General features: G+C 32.6%; 2 protein-coding genes across 2 annotated transcripts in view; both read right to left on the bottom strand.

Annotated features, from left to right (window-relative positions):
- The window catches only part of LOC115238469 (fatty acid synthase-like), a 21,471-nt gene extending 18,199 nt beyond the window's left edge, over window positions 1–3,272 (bottom strand). The window contains exon 1 of the mRNA XM_029812324.1: window positions 3,107–3,272. Coding sequence (XP_029668184.1) covers window positions 3,107–3,272 — 166 coding nt within the window. The remainder of the gene's footprint in view (window positions 1–3,106) is intronic.
- Window positions 3,273–5,934: 2,662 nt separating this feature from the next.
- Window positions 5,935–12,977, bottom strand: LOC115238468 (fatty acid synthase-like). Its single transcript, XM_029812322.1, is given in 14 exon segments — window positions 5,935–6,114; window positions 6,184–6,435; window positions 6,519–6,773; window positions 6,900–7,181; window positions 7,325–7,518; window positions 7,621–8,452; window positions 8,560–9,253; window positions 9,552–9,784; window positions 10,092–10,409; window positions 10,505–10,665; window positions 10,762–10,846; window positions 10,961–11,197; window positions 11,391–11,641; window positions 12,812–12,977. Coding segments are annotated over 14 exon segments (4,140 nt in total).
- Window positions 12,978–17,812: the final 4,835 nt, after the last annotated feature.

The following is a 17,812-nucleotide window of genomic DNA, read 5'->3' as shown; positions in this document are numbered from 1 at the left end:
AGCTTATACGTTGTTGCAAAGTACCGCCAATAACCAATTCCTTGTCGTCGTCTTGCATATCGGCAACGAGACCGACATCGCCCACTGCGCCCCACTGAATCGCCAAACCGTGTAAACCTTCTTGCACTCTTCTCTCACAAATTCTTTCCATAACAGAGTTTGCCATGCCGTAATTGCTCTGTCCGGCATTGCCTCTGCCGCAGGAAACAGAGGAAAACACAACAAAGTGTCGAAGCTGGAGACAAATCTTTCTAGACAAACGATCTAAATTCTTCGTCGCCCAAGCTTTTGCTTTAAATGGCACTTGGAATGTCTCTACGGTATGATTTTGGCAAATCTTATCGTTTAACAGCACAGCAAGATTAAATATAGCATCTACTGGCGCTAGCTTTTCCGCTGTTTTCAATATACGTTCGCAATCATTGACGTTTGACGCATCAAGGTTCGATAAGATCAATATCCTCACTCCATAAGATTTCCAGTCGTCAATCTTCATTTGCTGATATCCGTTCTTTATTCCTGTGCGCGAGACAAGCACAAGATTCTCGGCGCCTCGAATAATCAACCAATCGGCTAATTCTAAACCGAAACCACCTAAGCCACCGAAAATGACATATGTCTTGTTGATCATACAATAATAACGTGGAAGTGCCGGAATAGGTGCGCTTATAGATTCGCCAGCTTTATATATTTTTATGATTATCTAGAAATTGTGATATATAAAATCTATTGTATGTTACAATGTGCTGCCTCTCTTGATAGAAAAAATCAAGTAATCAAGTACAATTACAAATCATTTTAATTAATAATTATTGACTTACTTTTCCTATATGCTTTCCAGCTGCCATGTATCTAAATGCAGACTCAATTTCGTCTCTTTGGAAAACTTTTCTGCTGATTGGCTTAATGGCTCCGCTAATAAGGCCATTGACTAGGAACTTATTCAATACCATTCTTTGCTCTTTTGTAGCCGAGAATAAGTTGTCCAACATAACGCTGTAAAATGTAATACCTTTTGAAAAAACTGACAAGTCCAATATATTATTAGCCATAAAATCAAATTTTCCAATTTCCAAGAAACGCCCTCCTCTCGCAAGACAACGAATAGAAGCCTGAAGTTTCTCTTCAGCTAATGAGTTCAGTACGATATCTACGCCGCGACCGTTAGTCTTTAAGAATATCATTTGCTCGAAACTAGTGTCGCGCGAATTTCCGATATGATCCTCTGGAATAGATGGAAAAGTCTTTCTTATAAACTTTCGCTTTTCCGGGGTGCCGACGGTGGTGAATACTTCGCAGCCTTCGTGAAGCGCAAGATGAATAGCGGCTTGACCTATGGCGCCAGTACCCGAATGAATTAATATCTTGTCGCTTTTCTTTATCATTGTCTTTATATATAGTCCGTAACAGCATGTGCCATAAGCGCACGGGACTGTCGCAGCGTCCTCCAGAGTCCATTCGTCAGGAATATACCAGCATAAAGGTCTATCGGCTATGCGCATATTTGATATACATCTGAAAAAAAAAAGTTTATTATGTATTTTGTAAAATATAATATAAAAGTAAAATAAAATATATAATTTTATTTTATATCTTTTAAAAACAAAACAAAGATTTTTAAATAAGTCTTTCTGCTTTCCAAGTAAAAATGTAAATATGTGAATGCACTGACAAAAAATTGTTATCTAAAATATGAAATAAAGAATCTTTTATTTAAAATATTAATTATTTATAATAAATGATTTAAATTTTAAATTGTATATTTGTTAGTACAGTTTTTAGCTAGAAATACTTGTAAACAACGAGTGTACAGTAAGTACCTATTTTCCCAAATTCCCATTACTTTGCGACCAATATACCACATTCATCGTAAAATTCTTGAAGCAAAGCTCCTTGCATTTTGCTAGACGGGAAAGTAATGCCTTGTTCTTTATATCCATCACAATTTATCTTGGTATACACAACGGTTGCATAAATCCTCTTAGCTTTTTTTGCCTTTTGCAGGTATACTATACCGATTGCTTCGCTACGCATATAACCGTTTGCGTTTTCATCGAAAGATCTACAAATTCCATCAGGCGATAAAACTCCTAGAACGTAACAGTTATGAATCATAATATATATTGGAATATATTTATAAGTATATTTCTTTAAATTGTTTAGATTTATATATGTATAAGAATCTCCTATATTATAAATTTATAATTTTTTTAATATAAACAGAAATACCTAGTCGCGTGAATTGCAAGGATATAAGAGGATTCAAACAGAGATTTGCACCACCGACAATAGCGGCATCACACTCCCCCGATTGCATACTTCTAAAAGCACGTTCCATAGCAAAAAGACTTGAACTGCAAGCGCTATCGATTGTGTAAGACGGTCCTGTTATATCCAACCATTGAGAAATTCGATTTGCCAGCATAGTCTTGCTACATCCAACAATTACAGGACCAGATATCTAATGCATATACATTGATTGCTTAGAAAATTTGTTTGCTTATTACAAATATGTTTTAATATAAAAAAATTTTTTTGTTTGATTAGATATGTATAAAAACATTATCTGTTAAAATTTTTATAATTACTGCATAATTATGATTAATGCATTCGAGCTTGATTCTTGATCGCACTTAATATTTTAAATACCTGATGTTTTTCGTAAATCCAGTTTTCTTGCGATTCAGAAAAACATGCCCCGATAAAAACTCCAGTTTTTGTCCCACGTATATCTTTCGGATTTACTCCTGCATCGATAATAGCTTCATAGGTATGTTCTAATAACATCCTACCCATAGGATCCATCATAGCAACTTCATCGAAGGAAATATCAAAATATTCTGCATCGAATTTCTCCATATTATTGATTTTTCCTGTGCGTTGTGGTACTTCTGGGTGAACTGTAAGTTTTCAATCATATGATTTAAACGAGATATTTTTTTACTTGAAGATTTTATTGATTATATATAATGTAATTACTTCAATAAATGACAGATTTAGATAATTATAGAATAATTATATGTATATATTTTTTTTAAATATGTTATACAATTTTTTCACATTATATTATATTTTTCACCATATATAATAGATTAAATGTTATTACCGTGATTCCATCGTCGGGTATCATTCGATCCAAGGTCTACCTTGTTAAACAGATTCTCCTGAAGATGCTTTATGTTATCAGATTCAGGAAATCTACCGGCGATACCAGAAATAACGATTTCATCTCCAGGTTCAATGTCGAAGAGCATAGTTTTCTTACAATCCATTTTTGAAACAATTTTATTCAAAAAAATTAATATCTAGCATTCGGAAAGAAAAACGTGACACAAATGTGAGAACGCAAAATTTTGTGATAATTACTGACAATTTAATGTTTTGTTTCGTGTTATCACACACACATTTGTTGTATGCTCTACTTTTCAGATTATAGACCTTAATATTTTCGATTCGGATTTTTAAAAATTTATGATTTTGCGATCAATTCCGGTTAAAGTCTTGACGTTATGTACTGCATAGGTGTTGGACTTATTTATATAAGAAATTTCTATATGGTAAGTATATCTCATCATTATAAAATATTATAAGAACTTATTATTTATTAACATTGAAATAAATGAATGAGAACAATAACATAATTATAATATAATTTATAATTATTTACATAAAGGAATGAACTTCCTTACTTACTTTGCAATAATGCCTGCTGGATTATATTTCATGTATATGTATAATACATAAATCAAAAATTTTCAAAGGAGCGCTATATAGATACATACTTGACAAAATGAATATTATTTTAATGTTTAATAAGAAAGTAAATAATTATTTAACTGACGGATCTATTTTGTGTAAAAAAGACATTGCGTTATTTATAAGTATACAAGGTGGGCCACGCAATTAAAACGGATTTTAGCACCTATTCCATTGAAGATAAAAAGAAATGTTACAGACAAAAGTTGAATGGTATAACAATATATATCTTTTTAATGACACATTTTTTTCATAATTTTTTTATATTTGAATAAATGCTATTGTTTGTAAAATTTTTTTCCTAATGTTAAGAATATTCCGCACACACATCGCAGATGTTGTATAAGACACCTCTATATGATAAATATCTAATCATTATACAATATTATAAGAATTTATTATTTATAAGCATTGAAATAAATGTATGAGAATAATAACATAACTATATATATATTAACCTTATATAACCTTATAACCTTATACATATATAGCAAATATAATTTACATTTATTTACATAAAGGAATGAACATCCTTACTTACTTTGCAATAATACCTGCTGGATTGTATTTCATGTATATGTGTAAATCAAAATTTTTTAAAGGAGCGATATACATATATATATATATACTTGACAAAATAAAAATTATTTTAATGTTTAATGAGAAAGTAAATAATTATATAACTGACGGATCTTTTATTATGTAAAAAAGACATTGGGTTATTTATAAATATACAGGGTAGACTACGCAATTCAGACGGGTTCTAGCATCTGTTCCAATGAAGATAAAAAGAAATGGTACAAGCAAAAGTTGAATAGTATAACAATGTCTATTTTTTAATGACTCATTTTTTTCATGATTTTTTTATATTTGAATAAATGCTATTATTTATAAACTTTTTTTCCTAATGTTAAGAACGTATACTCTACACACACATCGTAGATGCAAGAAATTGTATAAGTACTATCAAAGAAAGTTTTCTATAGAAATATCTCTCCTAAAGAAGATAGGCTAATAAGAACAGAGTTTACGAAATTTACGAGATGTATGAATTATGTATGATTTTCATCAAAAGAAATCCACGCGTTATCAAATAGTGAAGCAATATTTATAATGGACAACACAAGACCGCAAATATTTGTTAAATCGTTGGGGGAACTTCGGGCATTACATGATTCATTAAGTTAGTTATAAAAATACAATTTTTAAATCATTGTACAATAAAATCAATGCAAATTATATAAAATGTATGAATTAACATATTGTCAATTGACGATATGTCAATTCATACATTTTATATATAACTTTTGCATTGGTTAACAATTTAATTAAATTAAAAGTAAGTCTAAACATAATCTGAAAACCATTCTTCAAGTACCTATATTATGAATGTATCGGACTCTGCCTCTGCCACTGACCGATTCCTGATGTTATAAACTCTCGAAATATTGGAGTTTTGCAGTAGAAAGATCGTAATCTGTACAACGATCTCAAAATGTGCAGATGCAGCATATTGCATAGTAATATTGCGTCAAACTTTGTTATACAGATTTGACTACAGAGTATTCTATATGAAATGATGAATGAGTGATAAAATATCAGAATAGAATTGATTTTGCGTAGAATGATGTATTATATCTTGCGTGGATGGAAGGGGAAGTATATGTAGCATAAAATAAAAATAAAAGCGCATGAATGAAACTACAAAAAAGTTAATCATTGATAGCTATCGCTTATCTTTTTCTATCTCGTTTTGTTTACCAAAGGCTTTTATGTGCGGTTGATAATAAACAACAATGGGATTTTTTAACTATTTTTCCCGTGTTTCTTGTCAAAATTGCCGTCAGAAACGACTTTTCAAATAGGAGGCCAAAGTTATCGTGATCGTGCCTATTTAAATATTTTAAAATGTGTGATGCTTAACTCTGCACGTTCAATTAAAAATTAACGAAATAATTGTATATTAATATTATACTATGTTATATGCATATCATTATATTAAGTGTTAACATGCAATAGTATTGTTAATTTTTTACATTGTAAAATGTCTAAAAACATTTATTTAATTTTATACATATAATAAAAACATCACAAATAGATAATATATAGATAATATATAGATAATATATAGAATTATTACACTGCAAAATATTTAATATGTGCTTAAATATGCTGCTTTTACGATCTGGTACGAATATCTTGTACAGATGTTATTTTATCGTCATCTGTTATACGTGGTTTCGATTTTTTGCCACTTTCGATATATTCTCCATTAATCACAGCGACGACTTTATCATTGTTCATCATTGTAATGTGATTACCTTCGATATAAAACACTCCCACTTTTTCTTTAGTAATCTGAAAATTATTTACCTGTAAAACTAATCTGCTGTATGAGTGATATTTTATAATCATCGTACAAATTACCTCATGTAAACCGTAATCCTCTTGAAAAAAAGGCAGAACTTGTATTGTAGGTTTTAGAAGTACTATAGGTGAATTAATTTTTGATAACTGTGTTACATCATATTTATGAACGGCGATCACACGTTCGTAAATTGTAGTACACAAAGATTTGTTATTGTCAACTGACAATTTTGTATAAGTTGGAGGAACATGAGTAATAAAAATATCTAATTTTTCGTTCCAGTTGGTGCATTTGTTTAACTCCAAAAGCAGCTGTAAAGATTAGATTACTTTTGACTTTTACCAAAAAGAATCACTCATTCAAGGGTGATGATACCTATGAATAATATATGTACTTTTCCACTAAGTGTTGGCTGTATAGTATCCATTATACTTAACAGGACATTATTCTCAAGTTCAAAATTTGTGGTAAAAGGTAGAAATTGATTTGCTATAGCTTTCATTTGCTCCGGTGCGCCATCGATGAGCACTAATCGGCCTTGGAGATCCATCCCTTCTAATTTTCGCATTAACTCAATTGCGATCAATGATCCCATTGAATAACCCACTATTACAAGATCCCGATTCAATTTCTTTTTGCTCAAAATATGCTACAAACAAATAAAAAATTATAAGATATAGTAAAATACGTTGAGAAATAATACTATATTAATTTTATTCTGCTATTCTAATATTTTGTGAGACACTATAATCGTAATTAAGTACATGATTTATACTTTTAAAAGACGATCTGCAATCTCATTTATTGAAGTACAGCTCGTGCCGATATGATATGCTCCATGTTGTAAGCATGTTGCTGGAGCTTCGATTTGTTCTACCAGCGCATCGAATATATTTCCGCAGCCTTCCATTCCTGGCAATAGAAATATTTCGCTTCTCGACTTGTTTTTTTTTGTCGGTAAATCTATACAGATATCGCGAATCAGATGATCATTACCTATCAAACGAACGAGCAGTTTAATACCAGTTAAATCGTTCTCAACTCGGTTGCTTTTATCCTTGGATATATGTTTGTCAAACATTTCTATAAGTTTGGCAAAATTGAGATAACGAATATCCTGCGTTGTAAGAAAAACATATGATCATTACCTATCAAACGAACGAGCAATTTAATGCCATTTAATTCGTTCACATCTCGAACGCTTTTATCGTTCGAAGTATTTTCGTCAAACATTTCTATAAGTTTGGCAAAATTGAGATAACGAATATCCTGCGTTGTAAGGTAAACATCAAATTCCCGTTCCAAAGTCTGTTTAATTTCCACAGCCATCATCGAATCCATGCCGAGCTCGGGCAAAGATGTGTAGCGAGCCACGTTATTCAAACTCTTCAAGCCTATATTAATATACAATATTTTTATTTGCTTTATTATACTTAATTAATTCGCTTTATTACACATAATTAAATTGCTTAATTTTTTATGCTATACTAACTTACCCATAATATTGGCCACGGTTTCAACAATATTGTTTGCGCCAAAAGCGTCCGAACGCTTCTCAGCTACAACCATACTTCCCACTACGGGATGTTCTTGTAACAAAAATTCTTCTAATTTCTCGATGCAGGAGCTTATCTTTTGTTGCAAAGTTCCGCCAATAACCATTTCCCTATCGTCGTCTTGCATGTCGGCCACGAGGCCGACATCGCCTACTGCGCCCCACTGAACCGCCAGTCCGTGTAAACCTTCTTGCACTCTTCTCTCATAAATTCTTTCCATAACAGAGTTTGCCATACCGTAATTGCTCTGTCCGGCATTGCCTCTACCGCAGGAAACTGAAGAGAACACAACAAAATGTCGAAGCTGGAGACATATCTTTCTAGACAATCGATCCAAGTTCTTCGTCGCCCAAGCTTTTGCTTTAAATGGCTCTTGAAATGTCTCTACAGTATGATTCTGGCAGATCTTATCGTTCAATATTACAGCAAGATTGAATATAGCATCTACTGGCGCTAGCTTTTCCGCTGTTTTCAATATACGTTCGCAATCATTGACGTTTGACGCATCAAGGTTCGATAAGATCAATATCCTCACTCCATAAGATTTCCACAAGTCAATCTTCATTTGCTGATATCCGTTCTTTATTCCTGTGCGCGAGACAAGCACAAGATTCTCGGCGCCTCGAATAATCAACCAATCGGCTAATTCTAAACCGAATCCACCTAAGCCACCGAAAATGATGTATGTCTTGTTCGCCATACAATAATAACGCGGAAGTGCCAGAATTGGTGCGTTTATGGATTCGCCTTCTTTATGTATTTTTATAACTATCTAAAAATTGTAATATATTGTAATATAGATCTATTGTACATTGCGATGTGCTGTCTCTCTTGATAAAAAGTACAATTACAAACTATTTTAATTAATTATAGACTTACTTTTCCTATATGCTTTCCAGCTGCCATGTATCTAAATGCAGACTCAATTTCGTCTCTTTGGAAAACTTTTCTGCTGATTGGCTTGATGGCGCCGCTAATAAGGCCATTGACTAGGACCTTATTCAATACCATTCTTCGTTCCTCTGTAGCCGAGAATAAGTTGTCCAACATAACGCTGTAAAATGAAATACCTTTCGAAAAAACTGACAAGTCCAATATATTATTAGCCATAAAATCAAATTTTCCAATTTCCAAGAAACGTCCTCCTCTCGCGAGACAACGAATAGAAGCCTGAAGTTTCTCTTCAGCTAATGAGTTCAGTACGATATCTACGCCGCGACCGTTAGTCTTTCGGAATATCATTTGCTCGAAACTGGTGTCGCGCGAATTTCCAATATGATCGTCTGGAATAGATGGAAAAGTCTTTCTTATAAACTTTCGCTTTTCCGGAGTGCCGACGGTGGTGAATACTTCGCAGCCTTCGTGAAGCGCGAGATGAATCGCCGCTTGACCTACGGCTCCAGTACCCGAATGAATTAATATCTTGTCGCCTTTCTTCATCATTGTCTTTACATATAGTCCGTAACAACATGTGCCATAAGCGCACGGGACTGTCGCAGCGTCCTCCAGTGACCATTCATCAGGAATATACCAGCATAAAGGTCTATCGGCTACGCGAATATTTGATATACATCTAAAAAAAAAAGTTCATTATGTATTTTGTAAGATATAATATAAAAGTAAAATAAAATATATAATTTTATTTTATATCTTTTAAAAACAAAACAAAGATTTTTAAATAAGTCTTTCTGCTTTTGAAATTAAAATGTAAATATGTGGATGCACTGACAAAATTGTTATCTAAAATATGAGATATAGAATTTTTTATTTAAAATATAAATTATTTAAATAATCTAAATTGTAAATTGTAGATTTTTTAGTCCAGTTTTTAGCTAGAAATACTTGTGAACAACGAATATACAGTAACGTACCTATTTTCCCAAATTCCCATTATTCTACGTCCAACACTATCGATACCGACATATTCCAAACCTATCAGACATTCTTCTAGCCGTCCGCGTGACATGTATTCATCCATGATAATTTTGGCTGTCGCTAACATTACATCTTTGAAATTGATAGATGCATAAACTATACAAACAAGATCTTTGTGCTGATAACCCGAAACAATCGGGCCTTCGATCCAGCGATGGTGTACGCCACATCAGTTGACACATTGGACGAATTGATACAGAAAATTGAACGTATTATTGTCAACAAATACAAAATATATCTGGTATCTTTGAACGTGTTCGATCTTTAATGAGAAAGCATGCCGAATGATGTGTTAAAACGGAGGGCACACTGAACATCTGCTGTAGATTGAATTTATTTAATAACAGATAGCTTTATAATTCAGCAATAAATGGTTTTTGAAGTACTACTATTAAGACTTTTTCATTTGTTTTTATGAGTACTACATACTCCTAATATTTAGTAACACTTTTTTTGAACATCCTGTATAAAAGCACCTGTAACTTTGTCATAAATGCTGTTACTGATTCTTTTGGCCCACTTATAGAGCAAGTATTGTGACTCATATTGCAGATTATATCAATATCCGGAGGACATATATTCTTAGCATTTTCATAACTAAGATCAATGTTCGCCATGGCGCCATGAACTATTTTTGTTTCACTCAACGCCAATCCTATATAATATGAGGAGAGAAGCACTTGTTCCATTGTAAAATTACCAGTCACATATCCGCAACAGAGTTCGCCGACCGAATGGCCGACAACATAATCTGGCACGATATTTACAGATTTTAAAAGATCGATTAATCCGATCTAAAGAGAGAAGTAAATTATTATTTTTCTTAAATTCTGAATAAATTATATAATTTGCATGATTTACGCGACAATTAGAATGGATAATTCATCACCTGCATTACAGTAATGCCAACTAACGAGTTCAATATACCGCTAAAAATTGCTTCGTGTTTACTTGTTAATACATCAATGATGCGCATTCCACGTGTCCTTAAAATAGTATCGCACTTTTTTACAGTTTCATAAAATGTCGGGAATTGCAGTAACGCTTGACCTATTAACGTAAATATTGAAATAATTTAATTGTAAGGTATTGCTTCTTTGATATATATGTATATATATGTATATATATGCAAAGTAAAATACGTACCCATGCCAGGCCATTGCGATCCTATTCCGGAAAACACAAAACAAATTGGCTTTCTCCGTTAAGCGATAAAACTCCTAGAATCAAAACAGTTATGAATCATAATATACATATATTGTAATATATTGGAGTATATATTTTTAAATTGTTTTCGAATTTATATATCTCTTATAGTTTACATTTTTAACATTCAAAGAGGAACAATACCAAGTCGTGCGAATAGCAAGGATGAATTGGGATGTAAGCAGAGATTTGCACCACCGACGATAGCGGCGTCACACTCTCCCGATCGCATACTTCTATAAGCATGCTCCATAGCAAAGAGACTTGAACTGCAAGCGGTATCGATTTGATAAGACGGACCTGTTATACCTAACCAGTTAGATATTCGATTTGCCAGTATAGCCTTGCTACATCCAAGAATTGTAGGACCTGATACCTAATACATATATATAAACTGTTTAGAGAGAAATTGTTATTGCTTATATTATAATACTCATACATATTATTATCAAAAAAATGAATTATTTTTATACATATATATATATATTATCAATTAAAATTTTTTTACAAGTAATGTATAAATTTGAACTAGTTTATTGATTGTAGTACTCATTAGTAGCATTTTATACCTGCAGTTTTTCGTAGAACCAATTGCCTTCAGATTCAGAAAAACATGCCCCGATAAAAACTCCAGTTTTTGTCCCACGTATATCTTTCGGATTTACTCCTGCATCGATAATAGCTTCATAGGTATGTTCTAATAACATTCTACCCATAGGATCCATCACGGCGACTTCATCGAAGGAAATATCAAAATATTCTGCATCAAATTTCTCCATATTATTGATTTTTCCTGTGCGTTGAGGTATTTCTGGATGAACTGTAAGTTTTCAGTTATTTGATTTAAACAAGATATTGTTTTTACTTGAGGATTTTATTGATTATATATAATGTAATTGCGTCAACAAATGATATATTTAGACAATTAAAATATAATTATATATAACAATACAAAAATTGAAAAGAGCTAATAAAAGCCGAGTGCAGTAAGTCAATACACCGAGTTATTTTTTTTTTAAATTCAAGAGATCTTTTTTAATGATGTACGTTTCGATCCTTCCTTTCGATCATCTTCAGCAAGTTAACAGACAAAACCTCGCATGTTTTGACATTCAATTTCACCTCCCGTCCCCGCAGTAAGTTTCCTATCGGTTTCAGCCTTTAAGAGATGGCATAATGTCCATAGGATAAGACATTACAAAGCTGGAGAGAATTAAAGATTAAAAAATAATAAAATTCTTTTCAAAGTGAAAAAATTAATAAAGCATAACGAGGAGACTCACCAAAATTATAACTTCGCAGACAACAGGGGCGGCACAATACAAGCGCAAGAGATTATTTAAATTTTCGTTAAATTTTGTACAATTAAAGCATACGTATGATGGAGACGTTCCATGCCCATTTGTCGGTTGAGACTATTTTTTTTGTCAGTCTTGTTATTATTTAATTTTGTATCAGTGCGTGCCGTTTGTCTCTGACACTCGGATGTTTGTGTTTCCTCGATCTCGGCTCTCCGTCTTGTTTTAAACTAATTTGGTGAGTCTCCTCGTTACGCTTTATTAATTTTTTCACTTCGGAAAGAATTTTATTATTTTTCGATCTTTAATTCTCTTCAGCTTTGTAATGTTCTATCCTATGGACATTATGCCATCTCTTAACGGCTGGAACTGATAGGAGACTCACTGCGGGGACGGGAGATGAGATCGAATGTCAGGACATGCGAGCTTTTGTTAACTTGCTAAAGATGATCCAAAGGAAGGATCGAAACGTACATTATTAAAGAAGATCTCTTAAATTTTTTTTAAAAATAACTCGGTGTATTGAATTACTGCACTTGGCTCTTATTAGCTCTTTCCAATTTTCGTATTGTTATATTTATATTAGAGCCTTTTTAATTTGTTATTTATAATTATATCAATTATTATAAAATATGTTATACGATTTTCTCACATTATGTATCCTACATATAATAGAATTAAATGTTATTTACCGTGATTCCATCGTCGGTTGTCATTTGATCCAAGGTTTACCTTGTTAAACAGATTCTCCTGAAGATGCTTTATGTTATCAGATTCAGGAAATCTACCGGCGATACCAGAAATAACGATTTCATCTCCAGAATCAATGTTGAGAAATTTATTTCTTTGACAGTCCATTTTTTAAACGCTTTTAATCGAAATAATTAAGATCTGGAATTCGGAAAGAAAAATGTAAAGACAAATGAGAGAACACAAAATTTCCTGACAATTACTAACAATAGTGATGGGTAATGTTTTATTATTATATTTCTTGTTTTGTTGTATAGTTTTTTTAAATTATAGAAAATTACACGTTACACACTTTATATTAGTATTTCCGATTTAGAATCTTCAATTCAAATTTATGATTTTGCGTTTAATTACTACCGATGTCTCGCGACGTTATGGAATTGCGTAAATGTTGGATCTATTTATTTAAGAGCTCTACATGATAAATTATTTATTATTATAAAATACTATAGAAATTTATTATTTATAAGTATTGAAAGAAATAATAACAAAATTACGTATATGTATATATTTTTCATAAATCAAATGTAATTTACAATTATTTACAACCATTTACATGAAAATGTAAACATTTTTACTTTGCAACAATGCCTGCTGAGATGTGTGCTATGTATATGTATAATATGTAAATTAAAAATTAAAAAAAAAACAATTTTATAATATTTATTTGATATAAAATTAACATTATTGTAATTTTAATGAAAGAGTACTATAGTTATACAATTGATGAATTTTTATTATTAAAAAACAATGCATTATTTGTATGTACATATTATTAACCATTTAAATAATGTACACAACGTGACCAACTTTATGTGCATTCTTTATATGCAATTTTAATGTAATCAAAAAACCTCTCTCCTGTATCGTATTAACTCTTTTTAGATTATTGACTAAAGTCAATGACTGCGTATTAACTGCAGTCGACATACATTAGTAATTTAAATAAATCTTATTTCAATTATATATCTAAATACAGTAGATAACATTATAACAAAAATGGTTATTTTCTTATATACCAATCAGACAATGTACTCGGCGTCAATATTACACTCATAAAATTACTATGTTTAATCAGGAATATATAAAAAAATTGGAATGAGAGCGACAATATTTTTCAACGGATTCAGTTTCTACGCCTCAAAATACATAAAATATGTGAGTTTCAAAAAATTTCGTGGTCATTTCTATATCGAAGATTTACCAAATACTTAAGAAAAGCATGTAGAGTTGATTCTTTACAAGTATTGAAGTTTATTGTTGCCTTTTTTCGTAATGTCACTTCGTTATCTTAATGCATTATTTCGTATCAATAATTGTCTGTCATTGAGCAAAGATCATGTAATTTGACAGTTTGAATTATGAAAACGTTAATAATGCGTGAGTATTTTATTTATTTGTTTTTTTAATCTTAATTTTGGTTTAATTTTATTTAGCTTGTTTTTGCTTATTTTTCTTGATCTTATCGAATATGTACTTAGTAACATATGGAAGTTATTATACGGTGCTGCAATTTATCACTAAACTGTCGACTGGCAATATACACACAATTTTTGTACTAATTAATTTTAATCACGAATATCCATAAAATCAGGTTTTAATAATTGTTGCTTTATTTAATGCCATGCATTTTTGCGATACAAAATGATTATTTTAGTCTTTTTTTTTAGGAAATGCAAGATGTAGATGCCATTTTTTATTTTCTTTATTATATACTCAAAGCTTTCATATCTTTACAACTTTATTTATGTCTCATTATAGAAATGTAAGATGCAGAATTAAATTAATATATATAAATTATTTTTATTAAGCGATAATTTTAATGATATATAAGAAAAAGTAAAAATCACAAATTGCTAAGATGCATTAACAGAAGTAATGTAAATTCAACTGCATGACCTCGTGCGATCGACAAAATGTCAGGGATACGGATGAATCTTAACGCTTCTTACATACGTCAACTTCTTTTAAGTTAATAATTAATGGCAAATCTATCACACATTTCATATTCTACATGCACGCTGCCATAGAAACTTATATTTTATGAATTATCATTTGTATATTGTAATATTGCTAATCTATATTTTAAAAATATACTGCTGTTAATAATATATTTTATCTAAGGTTATATTGTTTCAGAATATAATGTATGCTAAAATATGTTTTTAACATTTTCTCCGTTTTCTTACATTTTATATACTTCGTTCTCTTTTATTCTCAATGCATCTTGTGAATACTATTCAATCGTACGATTTTATATTATGTGACATTGTGGCTTTCCAACATTATCTTTATAGCACTAAATAGAAAAAACGTAATAAAAGAAAAATCTTTTCTGATATATAATCATGTCAAAAAAATTTTCAAAGCTTAATTCAGGTTTGACTAATACTAACATTGTTCATGTCGTAAAATTGAAAATTGAGTTCCGCTCTGCACGCAAATCACGATGAAACGATGTTGACACGAGTAATTTTATTGTTTGATAGAATATTATTTCTCTCCATTATTCTCACAAACGCAGTTATTCTTCAAATATATACTGCAACGAAATCTATCTCGTATCCGTTTTTGCGATTTGTGTATATCTACAAAATTATGTAGAAAGCTTATGAATAATGAGTTCTCGTTTAAGCAGACACATTTGCAAAAAAATCTTTTATTTTTTCCCAATCTCAATAAATTTCTATATTAAAACTTTCTAATTTAAGGAAATGCATCTGTTATGACTTGCTAGCACAACTGCTTCATACAAACTTCATGAGAGTTTTATATCGATCGTGTGCACTTTCTTTATGTTTGATTTTAATGTTCTCACAAAGTTTGCCAGAAATCCCTTCCAGTTTTTTATTACCCACAACACAACGATTAGATATCGAGATATATTATGTTAGGTTACACAAAAACTTATTTCTATGAGCTCTCTTCAAAGCGCATTGTCCGGAAAAATGCTACAAGCCGTTACGTTGATTAGATTGAACTTCCCTCGGTAACGTGTACACCGCTATAAAATAGCATGTTTCCTGTCTCAAGACAATGAACCCGTTTTACGATAATTTTTTTTGTTATATTGACATATCGAGATTATCAAATAATTCACTTATTACGATTTATCATTTTCCTACGCGAGTCGTTTCAACTTAGAATCTTCAATTATAACTATATCACTAAATTATAACTAATCACTCAATTATAACTAATCACTTTATTCGGATAAATACTATTGCTTGAAACTTTTTTGATGACCATATATTCCTTCTTCCTAAATACAAGAGATTGTAAAAGTACTATTGTATAAAATACTAGAGATTTTTCTATAAATAAATCGTTACAAAAGGAGATAGGCATAACGTTTACGGTATTTGTGAATTATATATGATTCTCATCGAAAAGAAGATGCCACGCGTGATCAAATGGTGAAGCAATATTTGCGACGGGCAACACAAGGCCGCAAATATTTGTTAAACCGTCGGATAAGCCTCACAAGCCTGGACATTATATGATTCATTCAATTAAAATTGCAAATTAAAACATTGCACAATAAATCGTTTAATTTTAATAGACTGTTTCAACGATTTATTGGTTAATTTTTCTCGTGATTTCTTTGCAGGTTAGCAATATTGCTTCTAGAATGAGACATCTAATCTACTTGAAATCATCGATGATTAATCGTGACATCCTGTAGAATCTGGCGTCGGATGAAGAGAGTGCGGTGTCATATACGAACATAGTGAACGCAGAGGGGCGAAACAATCCCACGTTGGAAGTCTCTTCGAGCGTGTTTTTATGAAACTTTTGGATGCAAGCGAGATGCACAGAGAAAAGAAAAAAAGACATCGACTGACCAAATTTTATACCTCGAAGAAGGAGAGATTAAGAGATAAAGATGGGCAACCGTCTTCTCCTTTCTCCTTTATTGACTTGGGTTACTATTGGTGCAGCGAAGATCCGAAGAAAGGCAGGTAGAAGATGAAATCCGAACAAGGTAGACAGATGCAAGCAGGTAGAATCGAGAAAGATGTCGTTGGAGCATGAGAAAGAGGGAAAGGAGGGACGAAGGGGCGATAAAAGAGGAAGAAAGACCCGTTCCTCTCTCTTTCTCTTTCGAAGAGAGGCGAAGGAGAACCAAGACACGAATTCAGGACGGAATCTGTTTGACAGCGTCGATTAGAAGCCTCGCTGTTAGAAGCCTCTCTCTTTCTCTTTGCGAGAGTGGAACGTGTTACCGTCGCGGTCGATCTCGAGTCGATCTTCGAGAAGGTGTGGCGGTCAGACAGAGAGCGGAGGTAGGAGAAGAGCTTAGGAGAGAAAGGGCAGAAGATCGGGAGATGTCAGGGACCTTCGGAACACAAGCGTGAGAGGCCGTCATAGGATCGGACATACGTAAAAGTCAACCTCTCCGATCATTATTATTCCCTCCTGCCCCTCGTTTTATTTTTCTTTAATTTTTGCTCACGCTCAGTATCTTCCATATCTAGTGGATTTTGGAGTATATTCAACATGCCGAAATAATCTTCGATACATCCTCGCCGCACAACAAGTCGGCGAGCCGAGCCGAGGGGCCTCGGAGAAGGCCGATTTCGCCTCGCGAGCCAAGGGGCCCGTTGGTCCCCATTCCGTTCCGTTCCGTTCCCGTCGTTCAGATCGACGAGCGTCGCTCGATAGAACGGAGCGGCCTTACGGCCCGTGCGTGGAAAAGTGGTTAGACTCTCGCAGCTGTCAGACGAGGCCGCGAGTTACAGGTGTGCATATCGTGTTCGTGCAGTCGTGTATATGACGTGTGCGGGACGCGCGTGTTTCGTGCGAGAAGCCCCCAACTTTGAGGATTTTCTTCAAGATAGCTGCGAAACGCGAAGCGAAGACCGCCGACATATATACAGGCAAGTGGCGATGTATAGTAGAATAGTATAGGGTCCTATATCTCCCCGCTGCAGGGACTACAG

Source organism: Formica exsecta, unplaced genomic scaffold (genome assembly GCF_003651465.1).
Source record: "Formica exsecta isolate Colony F162 unplaced genomic scaffold, ASM365146v1 scaffold34, whole genome shotgun sequence".
NCBI lineage: Eukaryota > Metazoa > Arthropoda > Insecta > Hymenoptera > Formicidae > Formica > Formica exsecta.
The sequence above is the reverse complement of the archived record's forward strand: the minus strand, read 5'-3'. Positions and strand labels throughout refer to the sequence as shown.